The sequence below is a fragment of the Herpailurus yagouaroundi genome, unplaced genomic scaffold, assembly GCF_014898765.1.
Source record: "Herpailurus yagouaroundi ecotype Mexico unplaced genomic scaffold, PumYag 180, whole genome shotgun sequence".
NCBI classification, from domain to species: Eukaryota; Metazoa; Chordata; class Mammalia; order Carnivora; family Felidae; genus Herpailurus; species Herpailurus yagouaroundi.
Window position 1 is genome coordinate 8,367,567 of NW_024412411.1, and position 19,033 is coordinate 8,386,599.

General features: G+C 47.3%; 1 protein-coding gene across 5 annotated transcripts in view; it reads right to left on the reverse strand.

Moving 5' to 3' along the window:
- TENM4 (teneurin transmembrane protein 4) overlaps nt 1-19,033 on the reverse strand; it is a 2,953,639-nt gene that overhangs the window by 512,956 nt on the left and 2,421,650 nt on the right. For all 5 annotated transcript variants that reach the window (XM_040489711.1, XM_040489706.1, XM_040489709.1 and 2 more), the window contains one exon: nt 5,458-5,559. In XM_040489711.1, the coding sequence (XP_040345645.1) occupies nt 5,458-5,467 (10 nt within the window). In that variant the 5' untranslated portion in view covers nt 5,468-5,559. The remainder of the gene's footprint in view (nt 1-5,457; nt 5,560-19,033) is intronic.

The window sequence follows — 19,033 nt, forward strand, 5'->3', positions numbered from 1 at the left end:
TCATGTGCAAAGGCCTGAGGCCTCGCAGCCAGGCTTCAGTCCAGGCAGATTCCTACTACCTCTCCACTCAGACTGTCCTCACGTCCCTTCCTCTCTTTACCAGACTGACAGATGACCACTTGTGCACTCCCTGCTGAACTCCAGTAAGGATCTCACTTCTTGTGCCCAGCTTTCAAAGTGTGGCCCAGAGATCCCTACAGGTCCCTGAGACCCTTTTAGGAAGCCAGTGAGGTCAAAGCTCCTTAAAATACTGCCCTTTTCATCCTTGTTCTCTTATGAGTATACAGTGGAGTTTTCTAGATTGAATGTAGAAGCAGATACATCTTCTGTTAAGCCAGATATTTGCCAAGATATAAAACAATGCCACTCTATACATTTTTGTTTGTTTGGAAAAGTCATTTTTCATTAAAATGTGTTATTTATGTTGATATAAGGCTTTATTATTGTTACTTTAAATGAGCTATAAATAATGATTTTAACATTTTTCCCCAGTGCTAATTACCACTTTGACAAATTTTAACAGACATAATCCACATAAACAAAAACTCTTTGGGGTTTTCAATAATTTGGAGGAGTCAAACAGGGTTCTGAAACCAGAGACTTTGAGAGCCACTGCTTTAGGAAATACTGTGAAGAGAGCCAGATGCATAACTAACCCCAGAAAGCATTCTCAGAGGGCAATTTCTGCCCATTATTGGGAAAAGAGACCACAGGCAGTCTGTCCCTGGCTGGATCCTACTGTCATGCTTGTCGCTCTCTGTTCCTCCTTCTTCTTTCCCTTCCTGTCAAAACCCTAATGGCAGACGAGGCATCTCACTCAGCAGTAACCTCTTCGCCAAGTTCAGGGAGGTGTGTTGACCACACACTGTCAGGAAGGCAGGGCCCAAACAAATAACTCAGCGTCTCTGATTTGAACTTTCCTGATGACTAAAAATGTTGAACATCTTTTCATGTGCTTATTGGCCATTTCTGTTGTTTTCTTTGGAGAAATGCCTATTCAAACTCTTTGCCCATTTTTGAATTAGGCCCTTTGTCTTTTCATTGCTGAGTTTAAGAGTTCTTTATAGAGTCTGCATACGATCCCTTCTAAGATCTATGACTGCAAATATTTTATCCCATTTTGTGCTCATCTTCACTTTCTGTATGCTATTTCCTCTGAAGCACAAAAATTTTTAATTTTAATGATATCCAATTTATGTATTTTTTTCCTCCTTTTTGTGTGTGCCAAACCATTTCCTGTCTAATTGGAGGTCATGACCATTTATGCCTATGTTCTCTTCTAAGGGTTTATAGCTCTTACATTTAGGTCAACAGTCCATTTTGAGTTAATTTTTGTATATGGTGTGAGGAAAGGGTCCCACTCTCTGCTTTTGCACGTGGATAGCCATTGGTCCCAGCACCATTTGCTGAAGAGATGACCCAGTCACCTCATCTCGAAAATGGGCTTTAAAAGACTACCTTTCAGGGTGCTTTTAGCATTCAACAAGACAGAGAAAAAGTGCCTGTGGGGATTCCTGGCACACAGCAGACAATGCCATAACTGAAGGATCAGACAGTGGATGTGAAAGCACTCGGAAACACTGGTCATCATTACTATCATTTGACCAGAACTTTTCCATTCCTAAAGGTCATTAACATCCACAACCCCACCGGCGTGTCATAAGAAACCTGTAATAAATAACCCTCAGGTCAGTGGCTTGTAACCCCTTTCCCAGGAACTCCCTCTCTGAGGGACTTTGGAAATCCTTTTCCTCTCCCCTTCCCCTTTTTCTTTCTTTCTGCCTTAATTTTGCATTAAATGCCCTTGGTCTTAATTAATTAATCAATTTAAGATTGGTAACCCACTCAAATCTTTTTTGGCAAGTTGGTGGGAAGGCATGAATGAACAAATGAGTCAATCAAGTAAAAGGCTCCTAATTTAAAGTCAGAAAAGTGAAGCCCCCAGAGCTAAAGCAATCACCCAGGCCACCCCACACACAGGTGTCAAAGGTGAAACGTGGGACACTACTCCAGTACTCTCCACTCCTGCACTCCCCCTCCCATCCTGGAGATATCCTTTTAAACCAGTCTCCCTCCTCCTCAGTGTTTGCAACACCTCCCAATTTAGTTTTCTCTCTGAATTTCATTAGTGTCCCATTTGCCTCATCTTCCTGATCTCTGAGGCAGGCGGTAAGCAGGAGGAGACTGAATTGGCAACAAGGGCTCCCTCCCTGCCTCCTGGTTGTGGATGAGGCTACATGCAGGGGAGGAGGGTGTGGCCCCTGGGCTGCAATTCTACACACGCTCTGGTCCACTTGACTCAAGCCAATAAACAATAATGGGACTCTAGCTATGCCCCAGGCACTGGGGGCTCGAGGATGAGGAGCTGTGCTTGGCCTTGAAATCTCAGGCTCTCAGGGATGGATGGATAATGCCTGGGCCATGGGCTGCAGGGACTTTGCCCTCCTGGGCAGTGAGACTAAGCGAGAAAAAATGCGAGGTTAGTCAGGGGAGAATGGCAGTGGGGCCATTCCAGGAAGGGGGAACAGCACATATAAAGGCAGGAGGGTACAAACGATAGCGTATAAGCAAATAACGACGTGGAATCTGTTGTGAAATTATTTGTTCAGTCATTCGCTCATTCAATATGTGCTTATGGAGTCCCTGTTCCAGGAGTAAGAACACTGCAGGAACAACCCAAAGGAAGTCCCTGCCCTCGTGGAGCTTATATTCCACTGAGGGAAACAGACCACAGACAAGCTTACAGAGCAACAGACGATGCAGCAGGTGGAGAGAAACGTCACATGGACGAGATCAGGTGGAAGAAGGCACAGGAAGGACTGGAAGGGAGAATGGCCACTTGCATGGGGCGGTGGGTGCAGGCCTCCCACCCTCACCTCCCCTACCTTGCTCACACCACTGGCCTCACACACTTGTGTTAAGCACTTTCCGGTGCATGCGTGCTCTGCTCGCTTTATTCACTGCAGTTTCCTTTGCCTAAAGAGCCTTTCCCAAGACTGGAAAAAAGGCATCTCTGCCTTATGCTGTGCGGTAGGAATATGTTTATGGTTCAATGGACAGTGAAGAGGCCAATGGTGTGAGTGAGGGGTGCATAGGAGAGATGGGGTTGGACAGGAGACGGGCTGGCTGGTGTAAGTCCTAGTGGGTCACAGTGAGGACTCGGCCTTTCCTCCGCCAAAGATGGGGGTGCACAGCAAGTTTTGAGCAGAGAAGTGATCTGATCTGACGTGGCAGACCCCTGGGAGGGAGAGTGGTAGCCGAGTCTATGAAGGGGCCATTGCAATAATCCAGGCCTGAGAAGACGGCTTGGACCAGTGTGGGGACAGAGGAGGTGGATACACAAGCCGAGGAGGGGACAGAAGCTGATGGAGTCAGTGCAAATACAATACAGCGTGCAAAAGGAGGGACGGGAGGGAGAGGAGGCCAGAGAGGAAAAGCAGAACATTCTAGACAGAAGAATCTGCCTGTCCCAAGGCTCAGATTCAATCTCACCCTGCCAGACTCAGATCCCACTACTTAGGTTTCTGAAATTTCTTCCCTCTCTCCTTCAGTTCAGCAAGCCTCACTCAGGGCCCAGCTCTATGGGTGGCACCAACATGGGATGAGCGATGCCCTCTCTCCCCACCATCAATGTCTGGCCTCCACGAGGCTCCCTCTGTTGTTGCTGAAAGCTGTGTCCACATGTGACACCCGACAGGATGCTGGGGGAAGCTGGGGGAGAAAGGCGGGGATGGGGAGTACAGAGGAGGAAGGAGAGCACATTTCCCGGGTTTCAATGGTGTGGGAGGGTGAGACTGAATTTTTTCTTCTCACGTTCACGCATTACAAGCAAGCATGGTTGTGGTGGATGAGTTCACCTTCAGCGTAGTTATCTTACCTCCCTGAGTGGACCTCAGTTTTCTTATCTTAAAAATGGAATTGTAAGGACTACCTCATGGGGTTCCCTGAGTTACATGAGATTCCTAAATCAAGTACTTGGCACAATGTCTCAATAAATATGACCCCATTTTACCTGCCCTTCTATATGGAAAGCTAATAATCTTAACAGATCTCCTCAGAGAGCCATGTGGGTATGGCTGAACACTTATCCCAGGCTGTAGTTACACAAGCTTCAGGCTGACAGCAGAAGCCAGCTCTGTTTCCGTTCCCTGTTATCTCCCCAGAGCCTAGCGGGGTGCTGGGCTTATTGTGAGCATTCAGTGTGTCCTTGTTGAGTTGCTAAATAAATGACTGAATCAGAGGTTATGTAAGATCCGGGCTTCAGCACTTTTTAGCTGGAAGACCTCAGACAATACAGTTAATTTCTCTGAGCCTCGATTTTCTGGCCCGTAAAACAGAAATAATATCTACGGTGGCAGAAGCAGTTATCATTGCTCATCAAATAACCGTATTTTCCCCACATTTCCCAGAGCCCGAGGAGTCAGGCTGGACCCTATGACTCATTCTGGCCCATAGGCGGTGTGGCGCTTCTGGACCAAAGCATTTAAGGGCCAGTGCTCAATCTTCTGGTTCGCTTCTTGTGCTACAGAGACCAAGGTGGCTGCAGGTTCTACCCAAAACACAGCAGAACTCTCATCAGCCTGGCTCGAGTCACTAGGTAGAGCAGAGTCCTCTACGTCCCTTGGTCAGACATGTAGCATGAGCAGGAAATACACTTGCTCGTAGAGCATAACTAAGCCTAGTGAGACTCCGTGTCCACCTTGCAAGACTGCTGGGAGGATAAGAGATCGTGTCTGGTTCATAGTAGGTTTTCAGTAAGGTGCTTACTCCCTGCGTCCTGGTTCCTCTCCTTCTCCAGCCTTCTTCACCATGACCTAGCCTCCATCATGATTCGACTTTCTCTAGCTAGAAACATCCTCCTGCTTTTCTGATGCAACCCAGGTGTTTTGTACTATTTTTTTCCATTGTTCCTCTGCACAGCAATATAAAGAAAAGCCTCCAGAGAGCCACTCTGGCTGGCTGGACCTGGCCTCCAGCCCACCTGTCCCAGTAGCCACCCACTTACCTCCTGCTGCCCCACTCTCAACTGTGCCTCTGATCCCACCCCAGCTAAGCTCAAAATGTGACCATCAGACTCTGGACACAGCCTCTGATCTCCTGGATCCCAGAATGATCCCGACGGCTACTGTTGCCTCTGCGGTCCTGGACCTGCGTGGTGCTTCCTGGCCACCAGCTCCCACATCACATCCCACCTGGATGCCCGGGCCCTGCCTGCCACTGCCCATTGTGCAGGCTGTTGGCTTGGCTTCCAGCACCCAGCACTCCTCTTACTGTATCTGCTCCCTGAGAAGGCCACCTCCACTTTGGGCTGACCTCCTCTACTTGCCATATTGCTTAGTGGCAAAAGCCTTCAACCAAAAAGCATGCACGATTTCAGATTCCAAAATGGCACTTCTCATTAAGACCACAGGTTTGCAGTCGATGACACAGAAAATCAGAGCAGACAAGGGGACTGACCTGGCTCCATGTCAGCACGTTCTGAAGAGTCAGCAGTGTCCCTGGGCCCTGCAGCCCTCTCTCCAGGGCCATGGGATCCTGGAGGACAGGGCGGGATCCTTTCTGTTAAAGCAGAGAACACAGACCCTACTGAGTGAGGTGGCAAGATGCCCTGGACCCTTTCCCACAGATTTCTAACCAGTAGCCGTTGCAAACACACACCAATGAGGGGAGGGGCTTGTCCCTAGTCCCACCAACAGAGGTGACAGGGGGAGGGGGGGAAGTGGGAGGGGGTCCCAAATACCCTGTGAATCTCACAGGAACACATTTCCTTTATGCAGCCTTCCTGGGCGGCCCTGGTATACTCTGTTCTCCCATCTCATCTTGTGCCGTGGGAGAAATCATCTTGCCTGACCAAACCCCTCAAGGGCAGGGACTGCAGATAGGTTTTCTTTACAATCCTGGTGCCCTGCAAGGACTTGGAGCAGAGGTGAAACTGAGTGTTTTGTGAAGAAGGATTGACTGGGTGCTGTGATGGAGGAGGTAGGCTGGAGGTGGTGGGGGATGGGGGTGGAACACGGGCACCAGGCCCTGGCCCCCCTCAACAGTTCTATCATTGATTCACCAGGTAAATAAATACGTCACTGCATCTCTTTGAACCATGGCGTCCTGCCCTACAAAATGGCGATCTTCACTATGATATGCCGTATGGGAGTGTTGGGAGTCACCTGGCCAAGTTCCTCACACACAAGAGTTCTGGCTATGTGCACCTTCTTGTCACACTGCAACCTCTAGAAAATCACATCCTGTCTTTGAGCCTCTGTGTCCTCATCTGAAGGAGGAAAACTCTGAGCCTGGTGAGGTCCTTTTTGCCCCGAGAATTCTACGATGATGAATTTGAATCATCTGTGATCCCAGTGCCTAAGGAGATATCTGCACACAATGAAAGTTTGTGAAATGAGTAAAAGAAATCATACCCCCACTCAAAAGAAAAGCAAGGGGAGGCTCACAGGTTTTAAGTCATCTGCCTCAGGTCACTGTAAGAGGAGGAAGAACATTTGAACACAGGCTCTCAGAGACCCAAGATCTGCTTACTTTCTCCTGTACCAACTATCACACACATTGAAAACACCACAAAATGGCTTTTTATGTAAAAGACACACTAGGCTAAAGAACAAGGTTTGAAAGATGCGTTTAGGCATCTGAGGTAAAAATTATTTTTGAGACATTTCCCAAATACCTATTTGCTAAATATATGCAGGAACCTGACTAGGAAGACTTTATTGTCCATTACAAGGTGAGGACTTACTGGTAATCTCTGTTAAAAACACAATTTTCCTAAGGGTGACAGTTTACTAGCTTCATCTGAATTTCACGTTTCTTTATTGTAAATTCTTGTTATTCTAATCAAAATAGAACTGTATTAGGTAAGAACATTCACCAGGCTCTGCCCAACTGCAGAATATCCCTTCCCCAACTTCAGGGGCCAGCCTCCTAAACACCCTAGGAGAGAAGACCTGTTAGGCAGAAATAGAACTAACAAGACAAAGTCTGGAGGTAAACAAGAAAAGCCTTTATTTAAAAAAAAAATTTTAGTGTTTATTTTTGAGAGAGAGAGAGAGAGAGAGCTGGTGAGGGACAGAGGGAGACACAGAATCTGAAGCAGGATCTAGGCTCTGGGCTGTCAGCACAGAGCCCAATGTGGGGCTTGAACTCACGAACCGTGAGATCATGACCTGAGTCAAAGTTGGATGCTTAACCGACTGAGCCACCCAGGCACCCCAAGAAAAGCCTTTCAAAATCACACTACATTCACTAAAATAAGAAATGGGCAGTACACTGCATAGCATAGGATGAACATTTTAGGCATCTTGAATGAGCAGTCATGGCTACTGTGCCCTTAATTTCTCCTTACCATGCCTCGTTCATTGTAAGCTTAACCTCCACAGTTTCAGGGAGCAGCAAAAGATTGTTTTGCTATAACAATGTGCAGGGTAAGAGGCACTTTCTCCTGTGTGTGAGCCTCTCCCCATGTGCCCACCATCTTGTGGGTTTTAGGACTCAGAGCTCTTGGCTTTGCCCACAAGGGTCCTCCAGGGGTCCTGGTCATACTTAGTGACTCAGACAAAATACTCAGGGTCTCTCTTAAACCCCTCTCCTTTGTCCTGGTCATAAAATCCCATTCTGCCTCCGTAGCTTCAGGCCACAGCTCGTGCTATGGACCCTTGCCTGGGCCTTACAATCCCTACCCTGTTAAAGAAGCCGCTGAACTAGTTTACCTCCTCTTCCACCTTCCTCTTTGCCAGGGCTTCAGGGAAAACCTCAACATCTTTTCTCCTGTTTATGTCTTTTTCAAGTCCTATCCCCAAATTCCCTCTTTTTTCAAGTATCTCTCATAAGCACCACAATGACTAGGAGTGAAACGAAAATACTCATGGGCAGACCGAAGATTTCAGAGGTATTTATGTACTGCATTTCGTGGAGGGTAACCCAGTTAGGAAGGGATTGTAGCATTCATTCATTCATTCATTCATTCATTCATTCCCTCGCTCACTCACTCATATAGTTGAGAGTTAGGTGTCGTGCAGGATGCACTGATGACTTAAAAGCAAATCCTGCCCTTAGGAAGCTCACAGGCTGGCAAGGAACAGTAAGGCCTGGCAGTTTTGTAAGAGAGATATATATGAAAGCCAGTGAGAGGACAGAGGAATGAAGAGACCAGCTTGGCTGACAGATCAGGGGGCACTTACTGGACAGCATATAGTTTCAGCTCAGCCTTGCACCAGAGGCAGTGTTAGGCGGACAGCTTGTGTATACAGCAGGTGCTTTGTAAGAGGGAGCCAGGCACAGGAGGGGAAAGCACGGCAAAGAATGTATAGCGCAGCCTCCCAGAATGTGGGCTGTGTGGAGGGGAGCAGAGTTCGACACACCTGAGAGGTGATGGACAGGGCCCTGAAGACCAAGCCCGAGAAGACAGCCACTATTCAATGAGTAATCAGGAGCCATCAAGGGTTTCTGAGCAGAGATGTGACATGACTGGAGATCTACTGTAAGAAGATGAATCTGGCAAGGCTTGCATAGTATGAATTGGAAGGGGAGTAAGTTCCTAATTGTGTGCCAAGCACCAGGCAGAGTATTAGGTGCTGGTTGGTATTTGAGCTCACGGACCTTCTGAACAACTGCACTTAGGCAAGCATTATCCCTCCAGACTTACAGTCAAGAAAAGGAGACTTTAGGGAATTTAAGCTGCTTGCCTCTAATCCCCCAGCTAGGAAGCAGTGGAGACGAAATCTAAACCCTGTTCTTTTTCTTTCCAGGTGAGCCATAAAGCATGCTGTGACCCTGTGCTCGACACCAGGACACCCGATACTCCCAGTACACCTTCTGCTTCCAGAGCACCATCCTGTCTGCCCTAGGGTGGTGGAATGTGATTGCTTCCTGGACTGCCTTTGAGAGGCCCGGATGGAATTAAGCACAGAGCACCTTTGCTTCTGTTAGTTTTCCCCAAAGTGAAACAAACAAGGAGATACGACAATGCCTTGGGTTGGGTCCCAATCACCAGAGACTGCAGTCTCTTGCAAAGAATTTCAAAGGTAGCAGGACACCATACTCCCCCGCCTCGGAGGGGAGCATTGCTTTTGTCCTTCCCTTCGTAGCTAAGCCATGGTAGCAGGAGCAGTGGACTCAGGAGCCTGGGGCAGGATCTTTTGGATACCCAGGAATCTACTTGGGGCACATACAATGTCCAGGAGGGGCCAAGCATTTCTACACTCTGGGCCAACTTCATTCACTGTTTGGGAGGATTGCCCAGAGGACTCAATACACCTGAACTGGGTTGTCATACCCACAGCCTGGAGATGACCATGGATCACTCCCATCAAGGTGCCTGCTATTAAAACTTGGGGCATTTTCAAGGGGAAAGAGAAAAGATTCCCTCATTCTATCTACAGGGCACAGTGAGCTGCATATACCTGACAGTCAAGAGGATAAGACACACTTTCTTAAGAGGAAGCCTGGTGCGGTGAGAAGAGCAGGGGCTTTGGAAGCAAACAGAGGGGTTCCAGATCACACCGCACCCAGCTACTGGCTCTGCGGCCTGGGCCAAACCGCTGGTCTCCTTCCATTTCCTCATTATTCAATGCAAATGACTATAAGGGATTAGGCTAATGGCAGACCCTTGGCACAATCGTAAGGACATATAATTTCTTCTTTTTTCATGTTCAACATTGTGGGCATTGCTCTCACAGTGGGGTTGCTCTCCTCCCCGTAAAGTCCCAGTTGAAGAAATGGATTTTGGAGGGGGTGGGAAACGCTGAAATGACAGCCAGTTGTACACATCCTTGACTGAGTGCTTATTACCAGCACCTTATAATTATTTGCCAGCATATCTCCCCCTTCCACTGGCCTGGGACCTCCCGGAAGACAGTGATGGCTGTATCTTCAATTCCTAGCACACAGTTATGCCTTTCTACCTTAGTGACTTCATTGTAAGATCCAAACAAACCACAGAGGCTGCAGCTCCTGTGGCATTTTATTTTCCCAGCCTGGTTTGAAGAATGACTTTTAAGCAACACCTTCATGAGCACATCCGATCCTCTGAAAACTGTCTCATTATCATGGAACCATTAGCACAGAATACTTCACCTTGTTACCCTGCTAAGAGCTTTGGTTTCTAATCTAAGCCAATTACATATGTGCCGACATTTTCAATAACATCTTAATAAAACCAAACCTCCCAGGTCTCCAGATGGAATTGGACCAGGTTGAGAGATCTGGGGTCTATCTGACAGGATACTGGAAGGTGCCTGGCAGTGGGGAAAGAAATGAAGCATCAAAACTGGATTCGAACACTCACTTATACGGCTAGGACGATCGTAGGGTGCGTGGACCAGGATAAAGGCTTCGTAAAGGTTAATTCCCTTCCTTCCCCTGAATCCAGGGAAAAGTAAAGCCATGAAACTTGTTGCAAGTAGATAGGGAGAGAAGGGGAGATAAACCACATTCCCAAGTCCATTTAGAATATGGATTCTTTTTTTCAGGTTTTCTCCCCAAGGACTGAAGGAAGCAGGTTATTTCATTGTAATTATGGGCAGCTGCAGCTGTTGCTTGTGGACTCAAGGACCAATTTTCAGATTAAAAAGAAACACACACAGGCACAAACTCACCAACAGGATCAACTCCATACATAGAACAATACCTCTTCCAGAGAGTGAGTCAACAGGATGGAAAGATCTGGACGGTCGTGCTTGAGACACTCGGATCCAGGTGGAGCTCCTTGGGTGGGCGTGCTCCCCTGTCTTCCCCTCCCCCCTCACCTCCTCTCCACCCACCACGTGCAGGACGCAGGACCAGCCGGCGAGCCACGCAGGGCCATGCAATGTTTCGCGTCGAGCAGCTGCACCTTTTGAATGCACACAAGGGGAATTAAAGGCAGCAGATGGTTTTATGTAATCTTCCCATGAAATTTTAACTGGTCGTCCTCATTCATGATAGGCCTGAAAGACTTTTTTTTACAGGTCCTCTGTGGGTCCAGCAAGCCAGCCCCAGACTCGTGGTGCGGACGCGTCCGTTTTCACAGGAGAGGTGGGCGGAGCTCATTTGCTATTTTGAGGCGGTCTCCCGGTTTCCATTCAGGATTCTCTCTTGGGGCGCTCCCTCTGTGTACTCTCAAGGGTTTCTCAGCGCTGACCACGGCAAACGACGGCTCGTGAATCCTTCACGGGAGAGCTGCCCAAACCTGCAGCATGTGATTTGTCTTCGAAAGGACTGAAGATCCAGGCTATGGCAGGGATGTTTGTCAGAGAGAAGGTGGAGTGGAGCAGGGGTGCGTTGCAGGGCATGACTGCCTGGGAGTAAGGTGGAAGATACTGGGCTCCCAGCAGAGAAGGATCACGTGCTTACGTGCGCAAGAACGCTGCCTAGAAGACTGAGTTTACGTCTGGCATCAAGGAAGCCCACACGAGGGGGTAAACGATTCTCAGACCCCCGCAAGTGCTAAAAGGCAACCCGATGAAGTCTGTGGCATCAGTGGGGTGTCTTCTCAACTTTCTAAAACTTGCTTTTACTTAACCGCTGTTCACCTTTAAACCCTCCAAGCACACCATCAAAATTTCTGGGATTTGGGGCACCTGGGTGCCTCAGTCAGTTAAGCGTCGGACTTCGGCTCAGGTCATGAGCTCATGGCTTGTGGGTTCAAACCCTGTGTCGGGCTCTGGGCTGACAGCTCAGAGCCCGGAGCCTGCTTTGGATTCTGTGTCTCCTTCTCTCTCTGCCCCTCCTTGACTCACGCTCTGTCTCTGTCTCTCTTAAAAATAAAAGAATGTTTTTTTCAAGAATTCTGGGATTTGTGTGTGCAGGATAATCACACACACTTGTTCTTAACCACCAGGATGCTCCCAGCTCTCCGGGCCTTCGCTGGGCTTTGTGGTCAGCCTGTGAAGCCTCCCCCTCCTCCTACGTCTACCAGCTCGTCCCCTTCCTTTGGGAGCCAGTGCAGATGGCAGCATTTTCACGGCGCCGTCCTTGTATCATTCACAACTAAGTGTACCCCATGCCAGAGAGTCACCGAGCCTAGGTGATTCTCCCAGTAACTCCTAGGAGTTGCCAGAGCTCTTTCGTTCCTTCTAGGTCTAGCACCCTTCCGTTCCTTCTTTCAAATGATCACGTCGCTGGTACTATTCCAAAAATGCAAGTGAGACCCTGCTGCTCCCGGCTGGAAAGCCTTGTTGCTGCCCAAGTGTCTTTGCACAAAAGCCAAACCCTGCCTTACAGCAAGCAGTTCTCTTCACTGTCCAGCCTGGCCACTCTCGCCTCAGGCCCTCTGTGCTCCAGCCGGACCGAGGGGCCTCTAACACTTCACAGACTTTCCTGTTGCCCTTTCTTTGGCCCGAGGGCCCCTGGAGTGCTCGCTCACGAGTCTACCATGTAGCACCCCATCTTATTCTGGGAGAGCATCTCCCTGCTTCTGGGAGCCACTTTTTCCACTGCTCCCATCACGAGGGTTCTGGGAGTCATCAGTGCTGTCTGGCAACCACTGCTGGCTCTGTGCTTGGCAGCCACAGGTGGGATCACACACCCCAAGAGGGCCATGTCACTAACTGTGGCCAGTGGGTTGGGAGCAGAGGTGTACCCCTTCCAGGCAGAAGATTTAAATGCCAACTGAGGACGCTCTGGTGCTTCCTTTCACTCTGGCACCATGACGGGCAGTTGGGATGGTCTGTCGGCCTGGACTCCTGGGGGATGGTGAGAAACCCCCCCACCCTCTTACCACATCCACTGTCCACAGTGGATATGCAGAGTATGAGAGAGAATGGGCCCTTTGACGAACACCACTACGGTTTGGGGGGTGATTTGTACTCAGTATTAATTAGCTGATCTGTGGATACATAGGTCCTATGAGAAATGTCATATTCTTAAAGGACTCTGACTCCCTGTCATCACTGATTGGTTCAGGGCTGGGCACCTTAAGGAAGCTGGGTCAATCATAGTTCTGGGGGCTCCAGCTGCCCTCGGGAAGGGCAGAACCTGATCAGAGATTGACCTGGTCAAAGACCAGATAGAATTCTTCCCTGGGTATTGAAAAAGAATCTAGTCTCTGGTAGTGAAGACTTTAAGACGGAAAATCTTGGGAGCCATTAGCGGCCGTGTGGGCGTATTGTGTCCTCCCAAAAAGATATGTTGGAGTCTCAACTCCTAATACCTCAGAATGGGACCTTATTTGGAGACAGGGTCTTTGCAGAGGTAATCAAGTTAAAATAAAGTCATTGGAGGGGTGCCTGGGTGGCTCAGTTGGTTAAGTGTTCATCTTTGGCTCAGGTCATGACCTCATGGTCCATGAGTTTGAGCCCCATGTCAAGGCTCTGGGCTGACAGCTCAGAGCCTGGAGCCTGCTTCAGATTCTGTATCTCCCTCTCTCTCTCTCTGCCCCTCCCCAGCTTGCATTCTGTCTGTCTGTCTCTCTTTCTCTCTCTCAAAAATAAATTAACATTAAAAAAATTTTTTTTAATATCATTGGGGTGGGCCCTAACCCTATATAACTGTTGTCCCTATCAAAAGGGCTGAGATTTGGACAGACAGACATGGAGGGAACACCACACAGAAAGAAACTCCCAGAAGCCAGGAGACCGGCCTGGGACAGACCCCTTCCTTCAGAGGGAAACATGCAGGGAGCATGGGCTTGCCAACACCTTGATCTGGACTTGGAGCTTCCAGAACTGTGAGACAATCCATCTCTGTTGTTCAAGCCCTTCAGTTTATGCTCCTTTGTGACCACAGCCTTAGCTCACTAACACAGAGGGGAAAGCCGGCCCCTCTGAGAGAGAAGGAAGCTCACAAGAGAAGCAGACCAGAGCAGCAAAGAAGAGACAGAACACATTTAAACAGAACTGAATTAAAATTCCCAATCCCAATTCTACTGCGTCTCTTTGCATTTTCTCTGGCTGGAGAGTTCCACTCCTTGGATTCTATGAAGCAGTAGTAAAAGTCCCTCTGTGTTGAATTCATTAATCCTGAGGTTTCTGTCACTTTGATCCAACAGAACCGACACAACTATTAATTTTTAATTATTATTACTGTTAAGGCAAAGAAAAGGAAAGTACCGTGAGTGACTCCACCTGATGCTAAATTTACCAGATTGGTGACTGATGGACCAAGTGGCTGCTTCCAAATGCTGTCCCAACATGTTCCAGCAAGAGACAGGGTCCCTCCTGTCTGGGCGCAGTAACCTTCATACATTCACACAGTGTAATCCTCTTGGTTTTTCTTTAATCCAGTAACAGCTAGAGTAAAATCTGAAAAGGATTTTCTTCTGCACAGTTATGCCTTTCTTCCCAATCCAAACACAACTGCATGCCTGGCCCCCTGAAATGCTCCAAAACAAAACAAGTCCAGCCCAAATCCCTCATCTCGTTTCATGTTATTTTCTTGGCTGCGTAAACTTAGGGGCCTTTGTTTCTTCTGCTCTGCCCTTGAACTCTTCCTGTCCACATTCCCCTCTGTCTGGGCTCCCACGCCAGCAACAAGGGCTCCAAGCTAGCGGAGGAAGAGAGAGGCAATGGGAGGGATGGCAGGCTGCAAATGACTAACTGTCTCAGACAACAGCTGGAGGTTCCCCGAAGCAACTCACCAGCCTTCTAGAATAACTACTCAACACAAGCCCTCTGCGGAGAATATGGTCGGATGGTGGGGCGTGGGCTGAAGCTAATCATTTAAGGTGTAGCTGAGACCCTGGGGTTGGGGAAGCAGCCTTGGAAGGAGGAGGGTAGGAATACATAGTCAGGTAAATCCTTTATCCCCCCATGAGTCTAGCCAGCTTGAATGTGACTTCTTGTGTCAGTTAATAAACTGATGTAGGGAAGGCCTATCATTAATGTAATAGACACCAAGGAGCTCAGTTGGGAAACTTCAGAAACCTTTGGCAGGTTAGGGTATCCTGAGTCTCTGTAGGGAAGCCAGGAGTCTGATGAAACGGAGACAGGCCAAGAAAGACCTCTTTCAGCAAATTCAGTGAGACATTTAAGTCTTAATATGATATGGCTTGTTTGGGTGTCGTCTGTGGGGGTACCTACAACTGTAAAGGGTTAGCCACCACCCTTCTAAACTCAGAGAGGTGGCAAATCAATCCTTTATTGAGAGAGGATGGAGATGGGAATAAAATGGAATACTTTGGTGACTGCTGAGAGCCAGAGCATCCTTGGTTACTAAGGAAGACTTTGGATGTGAAAGAGTATCCATAAACAGACCGACACTGGCTGGGACCGAGAGAGAGACACAGGGGAAAAGAGCTCACCAGAAATTGAGGGACAATGGCTTGCAAGCTTTCCATGAGACCCAGCCCTTGCATGGTGGGCAAGTTTCCTAGCAAAGGTCAGCTTCCTGTGGTCAGGGCAGGGGACTCTGGGATCCGTGATGCATTTGCTTTCTGCTTCCGCTCAGGCCCTTGTCACAGGTGGCGTTTTATTGACTGACCCAAGGGTCCCAGACCAATGGCCCCCACAAGACCTGAAACGACCACCAGGTGTGGAACAGTGAGGCTGTTAATGAACTGCCACATGCTTTACCTCCCTGGAAACCTCTATTGGTCTCAGAGAGGAAGCCAGCCCTGAGGCTTTGGCACAGACACATCTCAACCTCAGCGTCCCCACCCACCTTCTCCCATCTCACGTGCCCACCTACACGGACACATATGCTTATTTCTACCTTGGTGAAATTAATAACAATTTGTGAGGGTGGGGGGTGAATGAGTTGGAAAAAAAAGGAATCCTTTCCAGAGATGGGAAAATCAAGGAAATTTGGGGGTTACCAATGTTTTCCTACTTGGGTTTTCTTTTCGATTTTTGTGTTGTAACATGTTTCATGGCTTTTTACAAAATATTTTTAGAACTATTTAGATTCACAGAAAAATTGCAAAGAGAGTTCCCACATACCCTGCACCCAGTTTCCCCATGATTAACATCTTACAATCTTATATTCGTATGGTTCTTTCATTATAATCGACAAACCAATATTATGATATTGCTATTAACTAAACTCCATAGGGTATTCAGATATCCTTAGTTTTTTTTTTTATGTATATTTATCTTTTTAATTTTAATGTTTATTTATATAGAGAGAGAGCAAGCGGGGGAGGGTCAGAGAGAGAGAGAGGGAGACACAGAATCTGAAGCAGGTTCCAGGCTCCAAGCGGTCAGCACAGAGCCTGATGCGGGGCTTGAACACATGAGCCACAAGATCGTGACCGCAGCTGAAGTCAGATGCTCAACTGACTAAGCCACCGAGGGACCCCTGGCTCTCCTTAGTTTTTACCTAATATTTTCTGTTTCAGGATCTCATGCAGGACACCCCATCACATATAGTTATCACAGGTCCTTAGGCTCCTCTCGGTTGTGGTAGTTTCTAGGATTTTCCTTGTTTTTGATGACTTTGACAATTTTGGGGATATGCTAGAAAAGTATTTTGCAGGATGCTCGCTATTGGAATTTTTCTGGTGGTATTCTCATGAGAGGACTGGGCCACTGAGAGTACGAGACTCTTCTGTTTTTAACCCTTTCTTGGCTATGAAAGCCATGCCTCTCAGCGGGGTGGGCTATTGGCCACTAGCTCAGAGGGCAGGTGTGGTAGCTGTGCTCTACCCTCACCACCGCATTCACATGGTCACTGGCATCCTTGCCCCTTGGGACTCAAAAAAATCCCTCACAGTGTGGCCGCAGCTGACCTCTCCAGCATCAACGCCTGAATTTTCTTTCCCTTTCCTCTTGCCACACTTGACTTGCATACAATTTCCCAAACATGCCCACAGCCTCTCACTTTCATGCCTGTGCATTTGCTGTTTCCTCTACCAAGAATGCCATCCCTCCCCTGGGCTAGTGAGGACCTTTCTTTTCCATGCTACACGGGGCATTTCTGTCCATGCCTGACAGCCTGACTTAAAATTGTGATTCCCTCCAACACTCCCAACCGCCTTCCCAAAGTTTCTCCACAGTACTCTTCAGCATCTGACGTGCTATTTGTTTATGAACTTGCTTACTGTTTGTCTCCTCTGCCAGAGTATAAGTTTCATGATATTGGTCTATTGTGGCAAGGGCTCCATTAGAACAGTGCTTGGTATGCAGAGATGCTCAATTTGCTGGATGAATGAATGACATTGCTGGAGTATTACATACATTTTGTGTAGTTGTTTGGGTCTGTCTCTTTTTCTTCCAGTGGACTATGAACTTCCAGGGGGAAGGACCAGATCCTATTTAACCAAGGAAAGTCTTGGTGTGAAACTGAATAAAGAAAGCCTCATTTAAATGGACTTGGAAATTCTATTCCTGAAATCATTATTACAGTATACGTTAACTAACTTGGATTTAAATTAAAAACGAAAAAAGACTGGCGTCAGTTTCCAAATACTAGGAAGCATATTTGTAACTGAGGCTTGTACTGTGTTGGGAAAGCCTTCTATGCTGTTATTTGTTCTTGGCGTATCGTCACATGTCCTTTGATAGATGTTCCAAAGTTCTATGTGAAATGTGGGTTCAAAATTCTGCCTCACTGTATAGACCATTAGGGCTAAGATTTATACAATACAAAAATGAGAGTATTGCTTTAATGCAGAAAGGAAACTAAACTGTCAACCAATTGTTGAAACCAACAAACTGTCAAACCAATCTGTCAAGCAGTTATTTATTTATTTTTTCATGGCAAAGTTGTCTTATAGCCAGTTAGTTAGGCAGAGAAAATGTTTGTATGAAAATCTTGCAGTGAAAATACTTTTGGCAAAGACACTTACTGCAAAACTGGCTAGAACCATTAAGAACTCCATGTGGGAGTTGCTTAATTTCCTTACTCAGGACCACAGAATTTTAACTACAAATGTTAACTAGGATACATCTGGTTCAAATAGCCATCCTGACAATATCTGACTGGGGCTAGAATAGACGGGGGATGTTTTTTAACATAAATTTTTTAAATAAGTTGAGAGAATTCACATTATATATTGAACTATATGTATCACAGTAAAGAGTTAACTTAAATATGAAAAAATAAAATAAGATAAAATAAAATAAAATAAAATAAAATAAAATAAAATAAAATAAAATAAAATGGAGTTGGGAGGCCAGAAGGTGGGGCTCTCACACCCTACCACTCGCAGGAAGAAAGGGGGTTCTTGCCTTTCCAACAGAAACCTACTTTATTATGTCAGCTGGAGGAGGGAAGATTTTTCTCCTTGCCCAACAACAAGCTCAGCCGATAAGAAAATACCACAACTCAGCCAATGAGAAACCTCTGAACTCTCACTCTCCTCCAATGGATTTTCATTCCAAAAGGCCCTTCTCAACTTCCTCTTTTCTCTATAAAGTAATGTTTCCCTCCTTTGATCTCCAGAAATGCCTATGGTTTGCCACAGCTTGCATGTCCCAAACTGTAATTCCTCGCCGATTCCGGCAATAAACCCATTTTGCTGGCAAGATAACCGCTGTTTTACTTTGAAGGTAGACAGCATGGAAGCTGCCCTTTAAGCCATGCTTTATAGGCCATCTCAGGACATGCTGATCATCATTAGCCACTGCTCCTTCTTTTAGGACATCACTCATGCTCTCTGGAGTAGCATCTCCATGTGATTGGAAGGGACAGACAGTGCATTACGCATGGTCACAAGTTTAGAATCCAAGAGTTCCTGAGCAGGGAGTGAGGCTTTCTCTTTTTAGAACTGAATTTCTGACCTGAAACACTGCTCCTGCTCTATTACTGGAAGGTCGAGACCATTCCCAAGCGCTAACTTTGCAAAGCAGAGGTGACAGCAGCTCTGACCTCTAAGGACAGGGCTCCTGCCTCTCCCAGGAACTAGCGTGGGGACACGGACAACCTCTCTGAGCCTCAGTTCTCTCATCCAATAATGGAAATCATATTATCAGGGTTGTCGTGAGGATCGACTGAAACACGGATGGAGCACTACTTGGCAGTGAGAAAGAATGAAATCCTGCCATCTGCAGCAATGCGGATGGAACTGGAGGGTATTGTGCTGAGTGAAATAAGTCAGGCAGAGAAAGACAGATACCATATGTTCTCGCTCCTATGTGGATCTTGAGAAACTTAACAGAAGACCATGGGGCGG